Source organism: Nilaparvata lugens, chromosome 8 (genome assembly GCF_014356525.2).
Source record: "Nilaparvata lugens isolate BPH chromosome 8, ASM1435652v1, whole genome shotgun sequence".
Classification (NCBI taxonomy): Eukaryota; Metazoa; Arthropoda; class Insecta; order Hemiptera; family Delphacidae; genus Nilaparvata; species Nilaparvata lugens.
In genome coordinates, this window is record NC_052511.1 from 44,250,057 (window position 1) to 44,267,969 (window position 17,913).

At 33.9% G+C, this 17,913-nt stretch overlaps 1 protein-coding gene across 2 annotated transcripts; it reads right to left on the reverse strand.

Moving 5' to 3' along the window:
* Window positions 1–1,254: 1,254 nt before the first annotated feature.
* On the reverse strand, window positions 1,255–17,338 carry LOC111053600 (lipid droplet-associated hydrolase). Of its 2 annotated transcripts, XM_022340519.2 has the most exons (6): window positions 17,268–17,338; window positions 11,930–12,107; window positions 9,423–9,636; window positions 7,958–8,292; window positions 6,803–6,991; window positions 1,255–5,594 (listed from the first exon to the last, which is right to left on the reverse strand). In XM_022340519.2, exons 3-6 carry the CDS (start codon window positions 9,634–9,636, stop codon window positions 5,385–5,387), a joined length of 948 nt encoding a protein of 315 aa, XP_022196211.2. In that variant the 5' UTR covers window positions 11,930–12,107; window positions 17,268–17,338; the 3' UTR covers window positions 1,255–5,384. The 2 variants fall into 2 exon arrangements, with proteins under 2 accessions (XP_022196211.2, XP_039290800.1); XM_039434866.1 differs by lacking the exons at window positions 11,930–12,107; window positions 17,268–17,338 and adding an exon at window positions 11,544–11,829.
* Between the last annotated feature and the right edge of the window lie 575 nt (window positions 17,339–17,913).

A 17,913-nucleotide genomic window follows, 5' to 3' on the forward strand; every position in this document is an offset into this window, starting at 1 on the left:
ACAGTTCAACAGACTCTAAAATCTAGAAAACTCGCAATCACACACTGGGAGGACTGCCTACAAGAAGCACTCCATGCGATCAGGTCCCTACTATGTACATCCACCAATGAAACTCCACACGAAAGAATATTCCGGTTTCCTAGACGAACAGGAAATGGCGGATCAACTCCATCTTGGCTCATCTCACCAGGACCCGTATTACTCAGAAAGCACGTGAGAACGTCGAAGTATGACTCGCTTGTTGAAGAGGTTACCCGGCTTTTCAAGGAAATGGTGAATATGCTCACGTACAATTTCCAGATGGGAGAGAAAAGACAGTGTCTACGAGGGATCTAGCTCCCACTGTGCCCATAGCCAGCTCGGAAGAAGTAGAAGAACCACCATCATTCCCAAATCCTCTCAGAGTTCAAGAGCCAGAGTCGGAATCAAAGTCAGAAGGGTATTCCGGAATTGTATCCCCAAACATCCAAGGAACGGAAGGTCCGCATTCAGTTCAAGAGCCTGACGTTAGTGAAGCTAACGGCAATCGAAGAAGCACAAGGACAAAAAGGCTTCCAACTTATTTAAAGGACTATGAACATTCATTCTCCTAGGTGGAGTGAATGTGATGATATTGATCATATGATCTATAATCATATACTCTAGTTACTAGGAAAATCAATTGCATGTTTTATTTAAGTTGTCATTAATGTTTGATAAAGCCTTGTTAATACATCAAAAGGTTTCTCTTTCGTTTTAATTTAGTTCAGAATCCATAGAACTTTATTGTTTACTCCGCATGGGTGAATAATTCAGAAGCAAAATTCAAAATCCCCCATACACTAATAATACTAACATCATAGCAACTGCATCACAAGTAGTATTATTGCTTACACGTATGCAGCGGCGGCTCGCGGGGAAAAATCTTGGTGAAGCTCAACAAACTTTTCTTCTAAATACTTAAAACTTGAATGAGTTTGAGCTTATTTTTAAGTCTTCTTCATGTGTGTATGGCGTTACAGCCCATGTTGAGCCTTGGCCTCCGCAACTATCAACCTCCATGCATATCGTTGACTATGCCTCTCCATCCCCTCACTCCTGAACTCCTATCATCATTCATCACCTCATCCAGCCATCTGTTTCTGGGTCTCCCTGTTGATCTTTTCCTCCCAGTCATCCTCTTCACATGACTCAACCACCTGAAATGTAACTGTCAAATGGATTGAATGTAACTGGATGAAATGTAACTGTCAAATGGATTGAATAAATCTTAAATTTAAATTCAATCCATATTTATTGGATAAAAAACACACTTTACATATTCAATAAAACAATACAAGTAATATCAAAACAAATATAATGGGCCCCGAGATGATCCGTGAGGATAAATAAAGAAGATAAAAATAACGATGTTACAAATAAATACATAAATGGCAAACATAAGTAGGCTAGTAATAATATTAAAAACTACCAAGCACAAATAAGACAAAATTGCAAAAATAATATAGCCTAGATGATAATATGTTGTGCTGCAGCCGTGCAGTCTTGATATTAATTGCACTCTGCTATTCATCACTTTAAATTATTCCAGACTTGCATCGCCGGGATTGAAAATAAATATTGGTCAAGAAAATACAATGATTTAAAACCTATTTAGTAATGTAACCGAAAAACTGTGATTATGGGATATCAGTCATGTAGCCAATTGTTGAATAGCAAAGGTCAGGTGGTACCGTGTACGTCTCGTTTTTCCGAGATACATCCTATACTATTAAACGAGCAATTTCTGTTTATATGTTTGTATTTTACCGGATCTTGAAAACGGTTCTAACGATTCTCACGAAATTCAGAACATAGTAGGTTTATAATATAAAAATTCGATTGCACTAGGTCTCATCCCTGGGAAAACTCGCTGAAGGACATTAAAAGGAGAATTATTATTCATCCTTGGAAAAACAGCTGATAATAATTATTTCGTCGTCTGAGTGAGCGAGTTCATATGTGTGGGACTGTGTCAAAATTATGACTCAGCTGTTGAACTTTTGTAATCATTCAATCAGGTACTTAGTGCCGGTTGCAAAAAAGCCGGGTTATTTTCAATCCTCATTAATTCCAGCAGATCCATCTTTTTGAAATGGTCTTCTCTGATTTGGTTCACGTGAAATTAATCAGGATTAAAATTTAACCGGCTTTTGTGCAACCGGGCCTTTGTGAGGGAAATTTTTGCATTCTTCTGGGAATTAATCTCAATTTACTGTGATTAGATAGAACATTTCTGTATGAATGTTATAATTTCTTCTTTCGAAATAATTTTTTTATGCTTTTGTACTCCAGAGCGAAGCTCGGTCCCCGATATTTATTGTTTTAACAGAAATACTTTCCCCACATGGTAATATTCCAGTCTTAAAAAATTTTCCTTTATATCGTTAATTTTTTTTAGTATTCACTCCTTACGATCATTTTTGAATCGGTGAAAAGGTATTGTTTTAATTTCATTAGGCAGTAGATTGGAAACTCTGGGAGCATTATATAAATAAAACCGTGTATATATTTCTTTGTTTGGTTGAGATTTCAAGTTATAACAGTTCACATTAAAATGATGTTATTAAAATTTATTACACCAAAGTTAATTCCGCAATCATTGGACACAATAAAATTTATACTCAATAATTATAAATGGGCTTTTACATATTTAGCCCCAATAAATCACGTGTTAATTTGTGGCCTAATTGAATAATTAAATTGCGACGATTATCCGACAGAGTGCAGATCAGCAAATGCTTAAAGCCATAGTCAATACAGTATAGTATTCAGCCCTCCACATTCAATACGTTTATTTTTTACAGTTGAAGAAAGGAACAATAAAAGATGTTCAATTTGGCGTTTTTAATGCAGAATTCTTATCCTTTCCGTGCAAAACTGTTACTTAATTGACGAATCAAAAAATCCCCCTCAGGCGCTTCCGATGTTAAAAATCCCGTCCACCTATGTGCGCTCAACTGCTCATAGCGAAGACAGGAATCATTCTGATTGGTAAGCGTACTTTGCAATTAAAGATCTTATAAATAGGTTTCAATTATGACAAACATTGAAAAACTGTTCAATTTTTTCAAGTTTTAGTTAGTGGATAATCATGTTCCACTAAGCTCCAGCTTATTTTGCATACAATAATAACAAACTTATTTACTTGCTTTTGGTGGAACCTAAAATTCCAAATTGTAATGAAGACATTTTCTAACTATTGCGGATTATTCTTAATATCATCTCAAATAAGGCACATACATAATTAAAATTTTCCCTATATAAAGCTAATGAGTTTCTAATAACAAAAAATTGAGAAATTACATCTATTTCTAGATAATGTTTTTCAGTAAAATCTAGTAATCATTAACATAATCATTCAGTAAAATCAGTAATCATTAACATAGGTTATCACTTTTATCAGTAAAACACTGTAGTATAGACTGTAGTGAGGTCCACGTTATAATGACAGTATTTGATCAACTTTGGTTTTGCTATACTTGTCTATCATTCGACAAAGACGATGGTACTATCCTTTTCTAGGTCCACAACAATGACATTTATGTTTTTGACAGTGTAGAAATATAATTAGTTAATGCAGAGAATCGGCATCGCTATTCTTCTATCTTCATTCACTGCCATTATAACGTGGACCACACTATAGTTGTTGTCAATCTTCATTTATCGCTCATCTTCACAACCAGTATATTGCACTGTACTTAATACTAGATAATCTTACAAACAGACACGACTCAATTTGAGCTACAAAATATAATATCTTATAAAGCATGTACCAAGACAAAAACATAACCAAGATAAACATACATGTATTTATTTTTACTATAGATTCACTTGAACTATCAGGATTTCTTTAATGGGAAGCATTGATTCTATTTAGAAGGAATTCAGATAGTTTAAAATTAATCTCACTATAGAATTAGTTTACCTTCAAGTCAGGAATTTTTAAAAATTATCGAATGCAAGCAAAATAAATTAATATTGAAGAGCGCCAAGAAATTGAATAAAATACTCCCTAATAAAACTTATTGATTAAACAATTCAAGATAACACAATTCTACAATAGAAGTATGTAATATAAAATAAACAAAACATTCAATAAACAAAGTAACCAACAATTTATTTTTACTAGAACTAGTATTCAAATCAAATTGTGAATATTTGTTAAGTATGAAAAATGAGAGTTTTCATAAACTTTGAGCAATAACAAATCCACTATCACAGAGTTGCCTACTAGATTAAAAAAAATAGTTTCCAGGAATGACCTTTCTTTCATTGAATGATAATTTTACAAAAAAACAACTGTTTGTTAAAATCATTATTCTATTGGCTTTTTTGTCAGAGAACTATAATAGTGAGTTATGATAGAAGAATAAAAAGTTACTATTAAATTGAAGGATGCTCAAAACAATATTATGGTCCATATCAACAATATAATTTTATGGTCCTTTTTATAACAATTTGAATTTCTATTAAAAATGTCAATTCAAATGAAATAAATGATATCAATGTTCAAATAAACAATATTGAATAATCTTCAACCTTTTTTGATTATTATTATTATTATTATCCATCATTTATTTTTTATTTTAAATCATTATTTTTCTTTATGGATGATTAAGTAGGCCTACTCGTATTATTTATGTACTTTACTATTATTTTTCCTGGAGTGAAAGTGATTAATTGCATCTGTCTAACTTGATACAATATTTTCAATTATTTTTTCCTTATAAAAAATAAATATTGTGTTGAATTGACTGGCATAAAAATTAGATATTGCGTTGAATTGACTGGCTAATGTAACAAAACGACAGATTTCTGGAAACCAAGTCTTGAAAATCTTCTTAACAATAAGGCTCCAACTGTGATCACATAGTACATTCAAATTATTCGATTTTTCAATTATTTTCAAAAATTACAATAATTCTTATGGCAAGTAGAACGAAAATCTAATCAAATTTAACAGCCTTAAAATGATCACATCTGACAGAGCCGCCTGTGCATTCAATTGATGAAGGACTCTGATGTTCATGGAATGATGTCATTATATAGCGGTTCAATTGGTTTAACTTCCAACTGAGCCTTAAACTGATATTCTCACACATTAGTGTCCGGTTCAATTAAATTATTCTTCCTGTTAGTTCAAATGGAACTATTCATACTCACTCGGTCGGGCTGAGTGGGAATAGGCCCATTATAACTTATAGGAATTATATTTTCACTGAACCGGACACGGACTCCGATTTCTGATATGTGGGAATACAGCTTTATTCTCTCAAGATCGCAGAAATCCACAGATAACATTCAATGGAGATTCTATTAAGGCAAAAGCTATCACGTAGTAATCAAATAAATTGTAGCAATCCTCAAGTGACAATTTTCTTGAGCTGATCGACGATTATCTGAGCCACTCCTTCAGATGTATCCAGCACAAAGTCATGTCGAAAACGGCGATCAAGAGTTGACGAGTCGATGCCAGGCACCGCTTCTTTCAGTCTTTCCTGATAAGTTAGCGGAGCCCAACCATCCTCCGCTCCAAAGTACACTTTCAACTTATCTTTGCATTCTGCTATTACCTGTAACAAGTGAAAAATAAATACACCATTCAAAATTTTTATTTTGATTCTTTTTTTTTTCTTGCCACTAAGCGAAGACTGTGAACCGGCAAGCTCCAGTTTTCGCCAGAATGGGATTCCAGTTGATATACAAACGTCTATTGAAGAATAGAATGGAAAGCAGGTCCAAGTTTTTAAGTCAATCTTTCCTTCAGTTACATGATAAAACTTATTTCGTTTTTCTTTTTTGTATGGAATGGTTACGGCGGGTTTATAAAGTACTGAGGCTTTTACAGCCTCAGAAGGTACATTGAATTTATTTATAGAGTATGGTTTCTTAGGCCCGGTTGCACAACAGCCGGTTAAATTTTAACCGTGATTAATTTCACGAGAGCCAATCAGAGAGGCGTTTTTGAAAAGACGGCTTCTCTGATTGGTTCAAGTGGAATTAATCGCGGTTAAAATTTAACCGGCTGTTGTGCAACCGGCACATAGACTTGTAGCCTGATTATTCCAGTCTTCCACTGCCTAACGAGACCGGTACGAAGTCAATACGTGGAGAACTGTAGATGCGACCTTGTACCGGTATGTTGCAAATAAATTTCCCGCCAACCCCTTCACCTCTCACAACCGGCTGTTAGTTGTCTATAGGTGAAATTTTAATTAAGAATTGACTCCAATGCTACATCATTGCTCCAAGATCAGTCTAAATGCTGGATTCGCACAATGTTTTGAATCAGATTTGTTGATTCAAAACAGTTCATCCAGCTTTATTGTTTGTTCCAGATCATGTTTCTTCATTAAATATTTTCTCTTAATGAATTAGATTAAAAATTGTTCAGAAGATATTGAACAATTTGAACTATTTTATTAAGCAAACAATTTCTGTATGTATGTATTTATTTGGATATTTATTTATGTATTTGTGTATGTCCAACGGATCTCGAAAACGGCTCGAAAAAGAATTGTGTTCTGTGTATAAATAAATATAAACTATGCTTTTTATGTTTCTATGCTTTTGTACTTCGGAGCGAAGCTCGGTGCCCCGATGTTCGATTTTAATAAGTCAAACGCCCCCTACATGACTGGGTGTAGGGTCTCACCGTGTGCCACACAATGTGAGCTTAGCTTGCTAAGCTCATATCTTCAAAAAATGCATTCTGCTGTCATTTATAAAAAATACAATGCTATACATACAAACTATACGAGTATGTTGAAACCGAACTAACCTCCTTATCGAGATCAACAATTTTAAGCATTTCATCGTAAGCCAATGCAAAGACGTTTCGTAAGCAGAGCGGTTGTATCAGTCGGAGAGTAGCATCTATAAAAGTCTTCTCAACTGAGCTGTGTCCTTTCATAATAAAAACCATCTTCAACAGCCAGATGCGTATCGATACCGGAAATAGTGTGAAGATCTGAAATGAAATAAATAAATAGAATGAATGAAATGAATCAATCATCAACTTTCAAGTTTTTATCAGTTTACCTTCAAATTTGATGTTTACAATACTGTAGGCCTACATGAAAGCATGAAGGAAATCCCTCTTATTTTATCTTTGGTGATTTGGGCTAGGCTATGAAAGTATAGCAGTTTTCACACCGATTTCTCACCGACACGATACGACCATGACACCCACAATGTCTTCCGATTGTCTCTACAGTCCACATCAACCCAATCAGCCAATCGGAGGACAATGTGGGTGTCATGGTCGCATCGTGTCACTCACAAATCATTTTGTGTAAAAATTATTTGATCTTTGTTTTTTGGGCCAAGTATTTTGGATCTATACACACCCATTTTTGGAAGATAAGTCAGCTCTTGAGCTATAGTAGTGACTATAAATAAAAAATCATGAGCTAATCAGATTTCTGTCGATTAGCGAAAAAAACATTATTTTTAAAATATTAGAGAAAGCAATTAGATTCCTCACGGGTTAGACAAGGTTGTGCCGGCTTCAACAGTAAGTTGAGGCTCAAGCTAGGAGCACTAAATGCCTTGCAATTTAAGCAAATTCATCTTCCAAGGCGCTACAAACGGTTTAAAATTCTGGCTTTTTCTTTAACATGGCGATAAACTCTCTTCTTGCGTTTGCTTATTCTATGCCTCATCTGAGTGATTGCATACTAACTGAATTATTTATGAATAGAACAATAGAAATCATGTATCATAATATTCTTATGGCTTTTATTGGTGGGGAGCCCCTGACGGAAGTTCCACCTCGCCTGAATTTATAATGTAAACCGTCAATAGGCCTCAAGATTGTTATATATCAGCCAGGACCGACAACTTAACGTTCCAACCACACGAGAGTGACTTGGCTTTTTATTTATGTATGAAAAATTATGAATCAAGAGAGCTATTACTCATGAATCCAACTCACCCAAGACAGAAAAACAATCGTGCTGCACAAGTAAACAGTGAACATGGGATGCAAAAACTTGCCGCTGGGCGTTTCTTTCATATGTTGGAGAGTGGGGAACACCAGGAAGCACTTGGAGATTCGCTTCCTGAGTTCGGGAATCTTGAGAAGTTCGACGGTGACTTTGGCTCCGAATGAGTGCGCAATTATGTAGATATTTTTGTCTTCTGGAATGAACTTTTCTATGAAGACGACCTTGTGAGAGACCTGCTCTGCTACGTCGTAAACTTTATCGATTGCATTCACAGTTGCCACGCCAAACCGGCTTTGTTCTTCTTTCGAGGGAATTTCGTGTCCTGTAAATTAGACAATTAATAATAAATATTGATTGAAAAAAAACATTAAACAAACGTGACATTAAAGAATAATAGGTTAAATTTCATCGTTGTGTAATCTCCAGTGAGATTCACGTTATAGAGTCAATGGAAATAATAGAACTAAGTTATTCATGGTTGTCAAGTATATTTTTCCTCTGCCTTCTTTACTAGATAAATACTTTATTCTGTTAAATCCAACCAAATTCAAAATTTATAGTTTGCATGTTTATTTTGGACTAAAATTGTTAAGAAATTGTGCGTGAAAGACTAACCTTATTTTGGACTCTGTCATTACCTAAATTTGGGAGAAAAATAGCACAAGGAATGCCTTATTATTCTATCTAACAATATTATTACATCATTGTCATTTTTAGCGTGAATAAATAAATAATAAAGATTGAATTAAATAGAGATTGCATTTTATATAAATAGAGATAGCTGTGTTCCAAGTAATCCAGGATTATCTCATTTGATATAAATTGTTGATTCTTGTTAATAATAAAAAATTATAAATCAAATCAAATATATTATATTCACTAAGGAAATACATCGTTTCATGATTTAATAATGCATTTTAGTGATTGAGATCATGAATTATACAATTATGGTAGTTCATTATATTTCTCCTTTGCTCACAAACGATTTCGCACAAGTGCGGAGTTGGAAAAGGATACAGCTATCTAACTTTTCTAATGACAGACAAGGATAGCAAACCAATTTTAATTACTTGCTGGCTTAACAAAGTAAAATTTGCAATAGAAGATTATGTGGCGAAATTTTTAAACCTGAAATCTTTAGTTGTAGCAGTTTAATCGAAGGTATTACGTGGTCTCTTGGGAGAATTTGTACTTTCCATTTGATATAAAGTTCATTAATCAAGAAGGTAGTTTCTCTACAATTTATTTACGAATTATCAATGAATCTACCTTGATTTATTTCATGTTATTAGGAAAATACTACCAACTACCACGCTACTACGGAAACTAATACTAGAGGAAATACTTATTAAAAATACTTTCTATACTTACTTATCAAATACTAATTAATAGAAGATACTTACTACTACTATAGTTAAACTGAATAATATTAAAATGTGAAATGGTACCCACCGGCATGACAAATCGCCCACACTGGTATGGCTAGTTGATTGTGTATTTCAGCCAGAAACGTTTCATAGAAGCCAATCATGCCTGGATTGCCGGTGAGCAACAGAATGACACTCTTGCTGCCAGAATTCTGGCTTTTCACTCCGGGTCGCTCGCCCCATGATAGTAATCTAGTAGGTATGTCGTCAACCATTAACCAGTTGTCTTCACGAGTCATCTGAAACATTCACTTCATTATTCACTGGAATCATGATCCACTGCAACCGGGCCGGAATAGGGACGATATTAATTCTGATTTCAATCTTTTTATATTCAAAATTTCTTGTTTCAAGTGTTTAGTCAGAAAATTAGACAATAAAGTGGAGAAAACATAACCTATTCTCTGTACTATTTTTATGAATAAAAAATCGGGAGAGGTACAGTTTAGGGCTGTGCCTGTTGATCCTCCACCGAATTATTAAAAAAAACAATTGTGTACCATTGAATTAATAAAAAGAATTAAAAGAATATGGCGGCGAGTGAGAAATCTCAACTTAGGGTTGTGTGGCAGTGAAGACATGGAGTTCTAACTCCGCCCTTAAGGCTGTGCAACAGGCCAAAAAGAACTTTATACTAGTGATAGTTATCAAAGTTTTTCAGTTAAATCAAGTTTTTCAGTTATACTATCAAACTAAAAACGTTTTCTCAGGAAAACCAAAGTTTTCCGAACAATACTTTTTGAGATATGAGCATCTATAATTTAAATTTTTGGGACAGATCATTTCCGATACGGTAGGAGATGAATTTATTACATTTTGATGATAATACTCTTCATGATTATTGTTGATTGAATAAAACAGAAATATCCTGAAAATATCAATTTTTGAGAAAGTTATTCCAATTACAAAAAATGTCCAAAAATATCTCAATATAAATTTATTGTAAATACAGGTAAACCGGGGTGACTTTGTCCCAATTTTGGGGAGTTGAGATTTTAAACAGCTTGCAATCAATACTCAAGTTCAAACAAATCTCTTGCAATATTTTTATAGTATTCTGCAATTTTTTTTCCACAAGGTGGGACAAGACACCCCGGGGTAGACAAAGTCACCCCGCTCGACGGTAGTATAGTTTTCTCAAAAATTGATATTTTCAGGAAATTTTTATTTTATTCAATCAACAATACCAAGAAGAATTTATTCTCGAAATTCCATGAATTTATGTCTTACTGAATTGGAAATGATCTGTCCCAAAAATTTAAACTTTAGACGCTGATATCTCAAAAAGTAATGATCGGAGAAAAATTCCCTGAGAAAACGTTTCTATTTTGATAGCTTGAAAGTATACAAATCGGAAAACTTTTAAGAAATATGACCAGTAGAATTTTTTTCTTAACCTGTTGCACAGCCTTAATATAGGCAATTTATTCAATAAACTTTTGAGGACACTCAGAAATGTCCTCTGATTGGCTTATTCTCAGCCAATCGGAAGACAGATCTGAGTGTTATCCATTAAATTTCGGCCGACAATCGGTGAGTGTGAAAACTACCATTTTGCAATTAAAGACACAGAATAAAGCAATATTAAGAAATAGTAAACAAAACTAAAACACAAATTGAATACTTAGTGCCTGATTTGGCCGAGTAGCTGAGATTTACATTTAACTGTCAGCTTTACTAAACAGCACCAACGCTTCCCATTTCAATTTCAAGTGAATCTTACTTCAAAATAGCAGCCTATAGATGAATTGTAGTATTTTCTAAATGATACAAGAAGTTTAAGTTTTGTATTGTGATGATTCGGTTGCGATTAATCTATGAAAGCAAGGATTCCCAGGTGAAAATTGATTAAAAATGGATATTATTTGTTGATGAAAGTGAAAATGGCAGACATTGATGGATAAATAAGAATTGAATAATATCACTTGAAAAAAGAGTGCATAGCACATAACGATAAAATTATGAATATGAGAGGCTAACAGTTTATAAATATAAATTTTTGTGTTGCTGTTCACTGTAGTAGCCTACATAGTATATGTTTCAAGTTAAACTATAGGAATGCTATAATAACAGAAGAGGGAAACAAAATAGCAAAGAAAAAAGAATAGGGAAAAGAAAATTTTATCCTCTGTAAGCTACAACTTACATGTATTACTATTATCTTATTAGACCCTATGTATGAATCAAGTGAAGATTCATGGTTTCTTCTGCGATTTGCCCAATGCCCACATCTATTACACTTTCCCTCTCATGTTTTTCGTAACAGTGCCAGTCCTTTTCTTCTTAGGCTGAACCCATTTCACTACTCTGTGCCAAATTTAGATTATTGTACAAATCACATAAAATTATAACAATGAACATATTTAACCGCATCACGGTAATTTGAACACAACTTTTTTCAGCATTAAGATGGATACCGGTAAATAAGTGTGTCGTTATTTTTGATTTAGCAATTCATTAGGCAACAAACTATTCTAGCATTGCAAATATAATCCTGATTAATTCTAAAAATAATTGCATGAATAAACTTACATTTGATAGGCCTAAACTCCAGATAACCTTTTCACTTCAACACGATAACGAATGCTAATGAGATTCAATGCAGTTGTTAACCTTTCTGGGAAGGATGTGTCAATTTTGCATTAGTTTAGCGCTATCACTCACTGCTGTTCTTATCGCTTCTATGTAGGTGTTTACTGATTTCCTGTATCTGAAAAGAATAAAATACAGTTATGAAATTACAAAAATCTGAACAACCCTTTCTAAATTACTGGTTATCTCACCGTTTTTTGCGCATAAAATCTAGAAACTCAAGTTATTTCTATACAGTTTAATTTCCATACATTTTTTGGCGACTCCAGACTGAAGGTTTGTGCAAGCTTATATATAAAGCAGCCAACAAATTGTAAAACCTCTATAAGTTCTTCGTTCATAATCCGTATGGTGGAAATTTTACATTTTATTCTAATAAATTTTCTATAACCAGTTGGACCGGTTAGAGAGTAGCATACATTTATCTTTCAACGGTGTGTCTGCAACACAACAGACAATAGAAAAAGTATTCATTAAAATATGAATTATGCACAATATTTTTTACGAAATCATGTGTATTGAAATTGGATTTCATGACGCCATACATCGATATCAAGAAATATCTTACTTGAAATCCATGATACCATTGAGCCCGTGTCGTAGATGAAGCAGAAGGTATTAAAGGTCAATTTGAAGACAGAATCAATCAGTTCCTTTCAGACCTAAAAAGTCTCAACTCGAACATTTCAACCTTCAAACGGACATGAAACATTTTTTGAACAAATCATGACAGGTGGAGTCCAGTAGCTGATCTCAAAAAAATAACTGTGTTAAAAACAAAGCTTATCATGGGAATATTTTTTACTGTTTCCAACTCTTCTATGTATCACATCTAACATGCAATCAACAATTAAAAATTTAGTTGTGAGTGTTTTAAACCTGAATGGAGTTATCATTGCAAATATATTTCACAAAATTTGACTTTTTTTAATATTTCGTTTTATCTAGAAAAATCAATCAACAGGATAAAAATGCATTGTTTTCCCTAACAAAATGTATGTAGATTAGATAAAATCATAGGCTATTCCAGTTTTTTCAATATTGTTTCTCTTTTTTTATTATATTGTGTCAAAAAACATGTATTTTCAACGCGAACGTATAATAATATTGGCTTAATATTTATAAAAGATCAACAGGCAATATTGAACCTTCATACGAACAATTCACATTTATGGGACAAATTATGTTTTACATTTTTACTGACCTAGCGAAGTGAGGTCTAAGATTCAAGTCGACGGTTTGGCATTTCTCTTAATGTTCAAATGTTTTTATGTTGCGCATTTACGGCGAAACGCGGTAATAGATTCTCATGAAATTTGACAGGTATGTTCCTTTTTAAATTGGGCGTCGACGTATATACAAGGTTTTTGGAAATTTTGCATTACAAGGATAATATAAAAGGAAAAAGGAGCCTCTTTTATACGCCAATATTACCGTAAAAATCAGACTATAGAATTAGTCATCATAAATCAGCTGTCTAGTGGACTATAATACTACCCGTTCAAAAACATCGAACATCTTGAAAATGTATCTTTCCATTAACGTTAGTAGACAGTTGACTATAATACTACCCGTTCAAAAACATCGAACATCTTGAAAATGTATCTTTCCATCAACGTTGTAGACAGTTGCAGCCAGACCTGATAACAGCGCTCACACTCACATTCCGGGACGACACGTCACGGTACGATATAGGACAGAAAGCTCTATGTTTATTTAGGATTTTTTCTAGACATTTTTAATTGATAAATTATTTATTAATTTTTGAGAAAACATAACAACAGGTTAATGTAACTCACTGAGCGCGAGGTCTACTGTTCACAGGACTACTAGTTATTGTCTAGTTATCATCTTCATTGTCTTATTCAGTTACGTTGTTGATGCCAGACTCTTCTGATTCCACTTCAGCCTCATAGTCTGGATCATAGACTAATCATCATTGTTGTTCACGTTATCGCTATCAATATCTCTAATTTTCTAAAAGTTGAATCAGGTGTTCCCAAGGGCTCCACACTTGGTCCCATACTTTTTATTATTTATTCAAATGACCTGCCAGCAGCAATAAGTGGTAGTGATGTCAGGGCGTTTATGTTTGCTGATGATCTAGCAATACAAGTCAAGTGTGAGAAATTATTTGACAACATGGATATCCTAAATTTTATCAATGCAACTATCGGAGACTGGACAGCTGCAAACTCTCTTTGCCTCAACAAAGACAAAGCACAGTTGTTAGAATTTGATTCAAGTGGCCGATGTGATATTAATCATGTGAAGTTTCTGGGCATCACATTACAAAATAATTTAAAGTGGGAGAAACATGTCAGCTTACTGTGTAGTAAGGTAACTAGAAGTATTTTTATGCTTAGCAGATTAAGGCATATTGTAAGTCTTGATGTGTTGATTGCTGTTTATAATGCATATATTAAGTCTCATTTGGCATATGGCATTGTTGCATGGGGGACAGATACAAATGTGAATAACTTTTTATATTACAAAAGAGAGCTATTAGAGAGTAAAAGAGAGTATTTTGTAATAAAAGATAGTAATTTGTATTTAAAAGAGAGTAATTTGTAATAAGAATAGTAGAACCCATTCTAGACCATTGTTTGAGAACCTAAGAATCATGACAATTACTGCACTGTATGCTTTTGAATGCCTGATTTACACAAAGAAAAATGTACACAAAGAAAAATGTACACAAAGAAAAATGTAAACAGTATTCCAATCAATAGAAATGTTCACAGCCATTTTACTAGACAGGCTACAGCACTTAGAATTACTCAGTGTAACTACCACATTATGTTGAATAGTTTTGTTGAGTTTGGAAAAAGAATGTACAATAAGTTACCATTTGAAATGAAAGAGCTTGAGATTAGACAGTTCAAAATTTGTGTGAAAAATATTTTAATTGACTGCTGTCCTTACAGTATAAATGACTTAATGTAATATATAAATAATGTGAAGTAATTTGTAATTTTTATGACCTGTGATATAAGTTATTGATATTAAATTTGTTTTAATTGACGGCTAACCTTACAGTTTGAAATACTAAACTTAATAATGTGATGTAATTTTATGACCTGTGATATATTGTTGAATTTATGATTGTATATTTTTTGACGATGTCTTGCATTATTGTTGTTAATGTTCTGACAATAAACGAATCTTGAATTAATTATTGTTCCGAAGTAAGTGAACTGTTCCCTTAGGTTTTTAACTCTGAGTTTAGAGTTTAACGTTCAGTTTAATAACGTACGGGTTTAGGATTACTTTCTCTATAAAAAAGTCTGCTTCAAGACACATATAATTAGCAAGAACGACATTATAGTCTACCTTTATACCTTCTTCTTCATCCATTACCCACACTTGTGGGATCGATGGCGTCATTTCAGAATAAAAGTCAAAAACAACAAAACACTAATTTATCAAGATGGAAGCGATCAAGATAAAGCACACATAGTTAACATCTAAGGCCTTGCTCTTTAACTTACTGGCAAGTTAGCCAGATAGTATTTGAGTCAGGTTTAAAAATTCATGTACATCATAATAAGCCCTGGCTCTCAAAAAACCGGTCACAGCCCTCTCGAACTTGCTGGTATCCAACTGCTTCACTCCTGCAGGTAGCCTGTTGAAGTAGCGGAGAGCTGCACTCCTGTAGCATACCCGCGATCTCTGGAGGCGCACCCTGGGTATGTCAAACAGCACTCAATGCCTGGTGTTATATTGATGTACATCAGTCCGAGTCAACAGATTTTGTTGATTCTTCTTGATATACATGAGGCAGAGAAGAAGGAAGTGGCTGACTACTGTTAGGATACCCAGCCTAACAAAAATGGGCTTGCAATGTGCATGATGTTCGCTTGCCGTTATAATCCTAGCAGCCCGTTTTTGCAGCTTAAGTATGTCTACAACCTTGGCTGAATGACCCCACATGAGCAGACTATAGGAGATATGGCAGTGGAAAAGTGCATGATACACCATGACTAGATATGCCCCTGTCACCTGTCCTCTCAGCTTGAGCAACAGAAAACAGATTCGGGACAATCTCCTAGTCACGTGTTGGATGTAGCTTGCCTAGCTGAGTTTCGAATCGAATACAAAGCCCAACAGCTGCTTCACAGGTTCCTGATCTTGAGGCAGACTTCGCGACAAGCTGCAAATGATGTTTTGTGTCTTGCTCTCGTTCAGTTGGAAGCGATTGACCTGGAACCATGAAGTTGACGACCGCAGACGCTCTGCTGACATCTCCAACACCCGCTGAAGGTCAATACCAGATGACAGCAATGATGTATCAACAGCAAAGAGGAGAGTTGAGCCATTGTCGTCCAGGTCATTTATCATTATGATAAACAGGATTGGCCCCAGTATTAGATCCTGAGGTACCCCAAAACTCACAGGGATTGGACAGGAAGCAGCTCCTCCCAATGACACCACCTGTGTTCTACCAGTCAGATATGACTACAAGATCTTTAGAGCAGAGTCCACAACACCATAATAACAAAGCTTTTTGATAAGATATGGTGGTCAACACAGTCAAAAGCTCTGCTCAAGTCACACAAGGTCAGTGCAAGGGACTCACCATCCTCGAACACTGAACCAATAGTATACATTCAAATTATTTAAAACCCATAAGCTTACATTGCTGTTGTTGAGCGATTTGCCGGTATAGAAGTAAAATAAGAAAGAAATGACTTAATATTTTTATAATTAGCAATATTGAAGAGTTTATTTGTTATTAAGTTTTTGGTAAGCTAAAGCTACGTCGTCACTGTTGTCACGACAAAGATGTGAATGTTTTTTTTTAAGGAATATGTGTTGATTCTGGTAGGTAGGTCAACGCAAGATTTATTGAGATTAGTTATTTTTAAGTCTATTGTGTCAGTCAATGAATAATCAATCTATTATAATCCAATACAAAAACAATTACTTTTCTGAAAGTTTTGATTATTGATAATTGGAATAATTATTATGTATTTACAATAATTATCATTCTAAGTTATCAATAATTGAAACGTCACTTTGTATTCAGAAAAGTAAATGTTTCTGTATTGGATTATAATAAAAATAAATCAAAGGATTAGCCTACATAAGAGAGGTCGGTTAGGCTACTATTGATAAATATTGACAAACATTAAAATATAAAAACGTTATACAAATTTAAAAAAAAGACATTACTGTACATCAGATCAATTATCTTTACAATCCGTAACACTATAAAATTATACAAAACTGGTATTACTAATAATGAATATAAAAACATGAATAAGTATTACCGTACCTTCGATTTATAGTAATAACATTACGATGCTTATTTTATACTTTGAGGTTAGAGTTTGACAGCTGTTACATATCGATACTAATATTGATTGTTCGACTTGGAAAATCGATAGACTTATATCGAATTTTGCAATGATTATAACCGGGCAGTTTAAATACGTAAAAATTTTATCAGCTCAAAAAAATGTTGAACAATGAACATGTGAAAAGCAAGAATCAGCATGTAGAAAAACTGTTTAAAGATTTAAAAATATCCTACTTGGCAAATTCTCTAAACTTTGTCTAATATTCCAATCTAGAGAAACATGTTGTTTCATTTACAACAGGACTGAAAGTCTGTTTATCGAGAGACAAAACAAGTGCCGGTTGCAAAAAATTTGAATCGTGATTAATTTCACGAGAAACAATCACAGAAGAAGCCTCCTTTTCGAAAAAGCCTTGGTTCTCGTAGAATTTATCAAGATTAGAATTCAACCGGCTTTTGTGCAACCGGGCCTTAGGCCAAAGTTTGTGCTTGTGTAAGTATGAAATTGAATGACTCATATCAGCTTTAGTTTTTGTTGATTGACTTTTATTGTGACTATTAAATCGTTTTTTGCTCTTAATGGCAAAAAATAATAGCATATAATTATGTCCCTGAAAGCAAC

What these genes read in the sequence shown, in the direction of transcription:
- LOC111053600 (XM_022340519.2), bottom strand. Translation starts at nt 9,636, where the DNA reads ATGACTCGTGAAGACAACTGGTTAATGGTTGACGACATACCTACTAGA. An exon ending in CGATTGTTTTTCTGTCTTGG is followed by an intron (nt 6,992 to 7,957) that starts GTGAGTTGGATT and finishes ATTTCATTTCAG; the next exon opens with ATCTTCACACTATTTCCGGT. An exon ending in TTGTTGATCTCGATAAGGAG is followed by an intron (nt 5,595 to 6,802) that starts GTTAGTTCGGTT and finishes CACTTGTTACAG; the next exon opens with GTAATAGCAGAATGCAAAGA.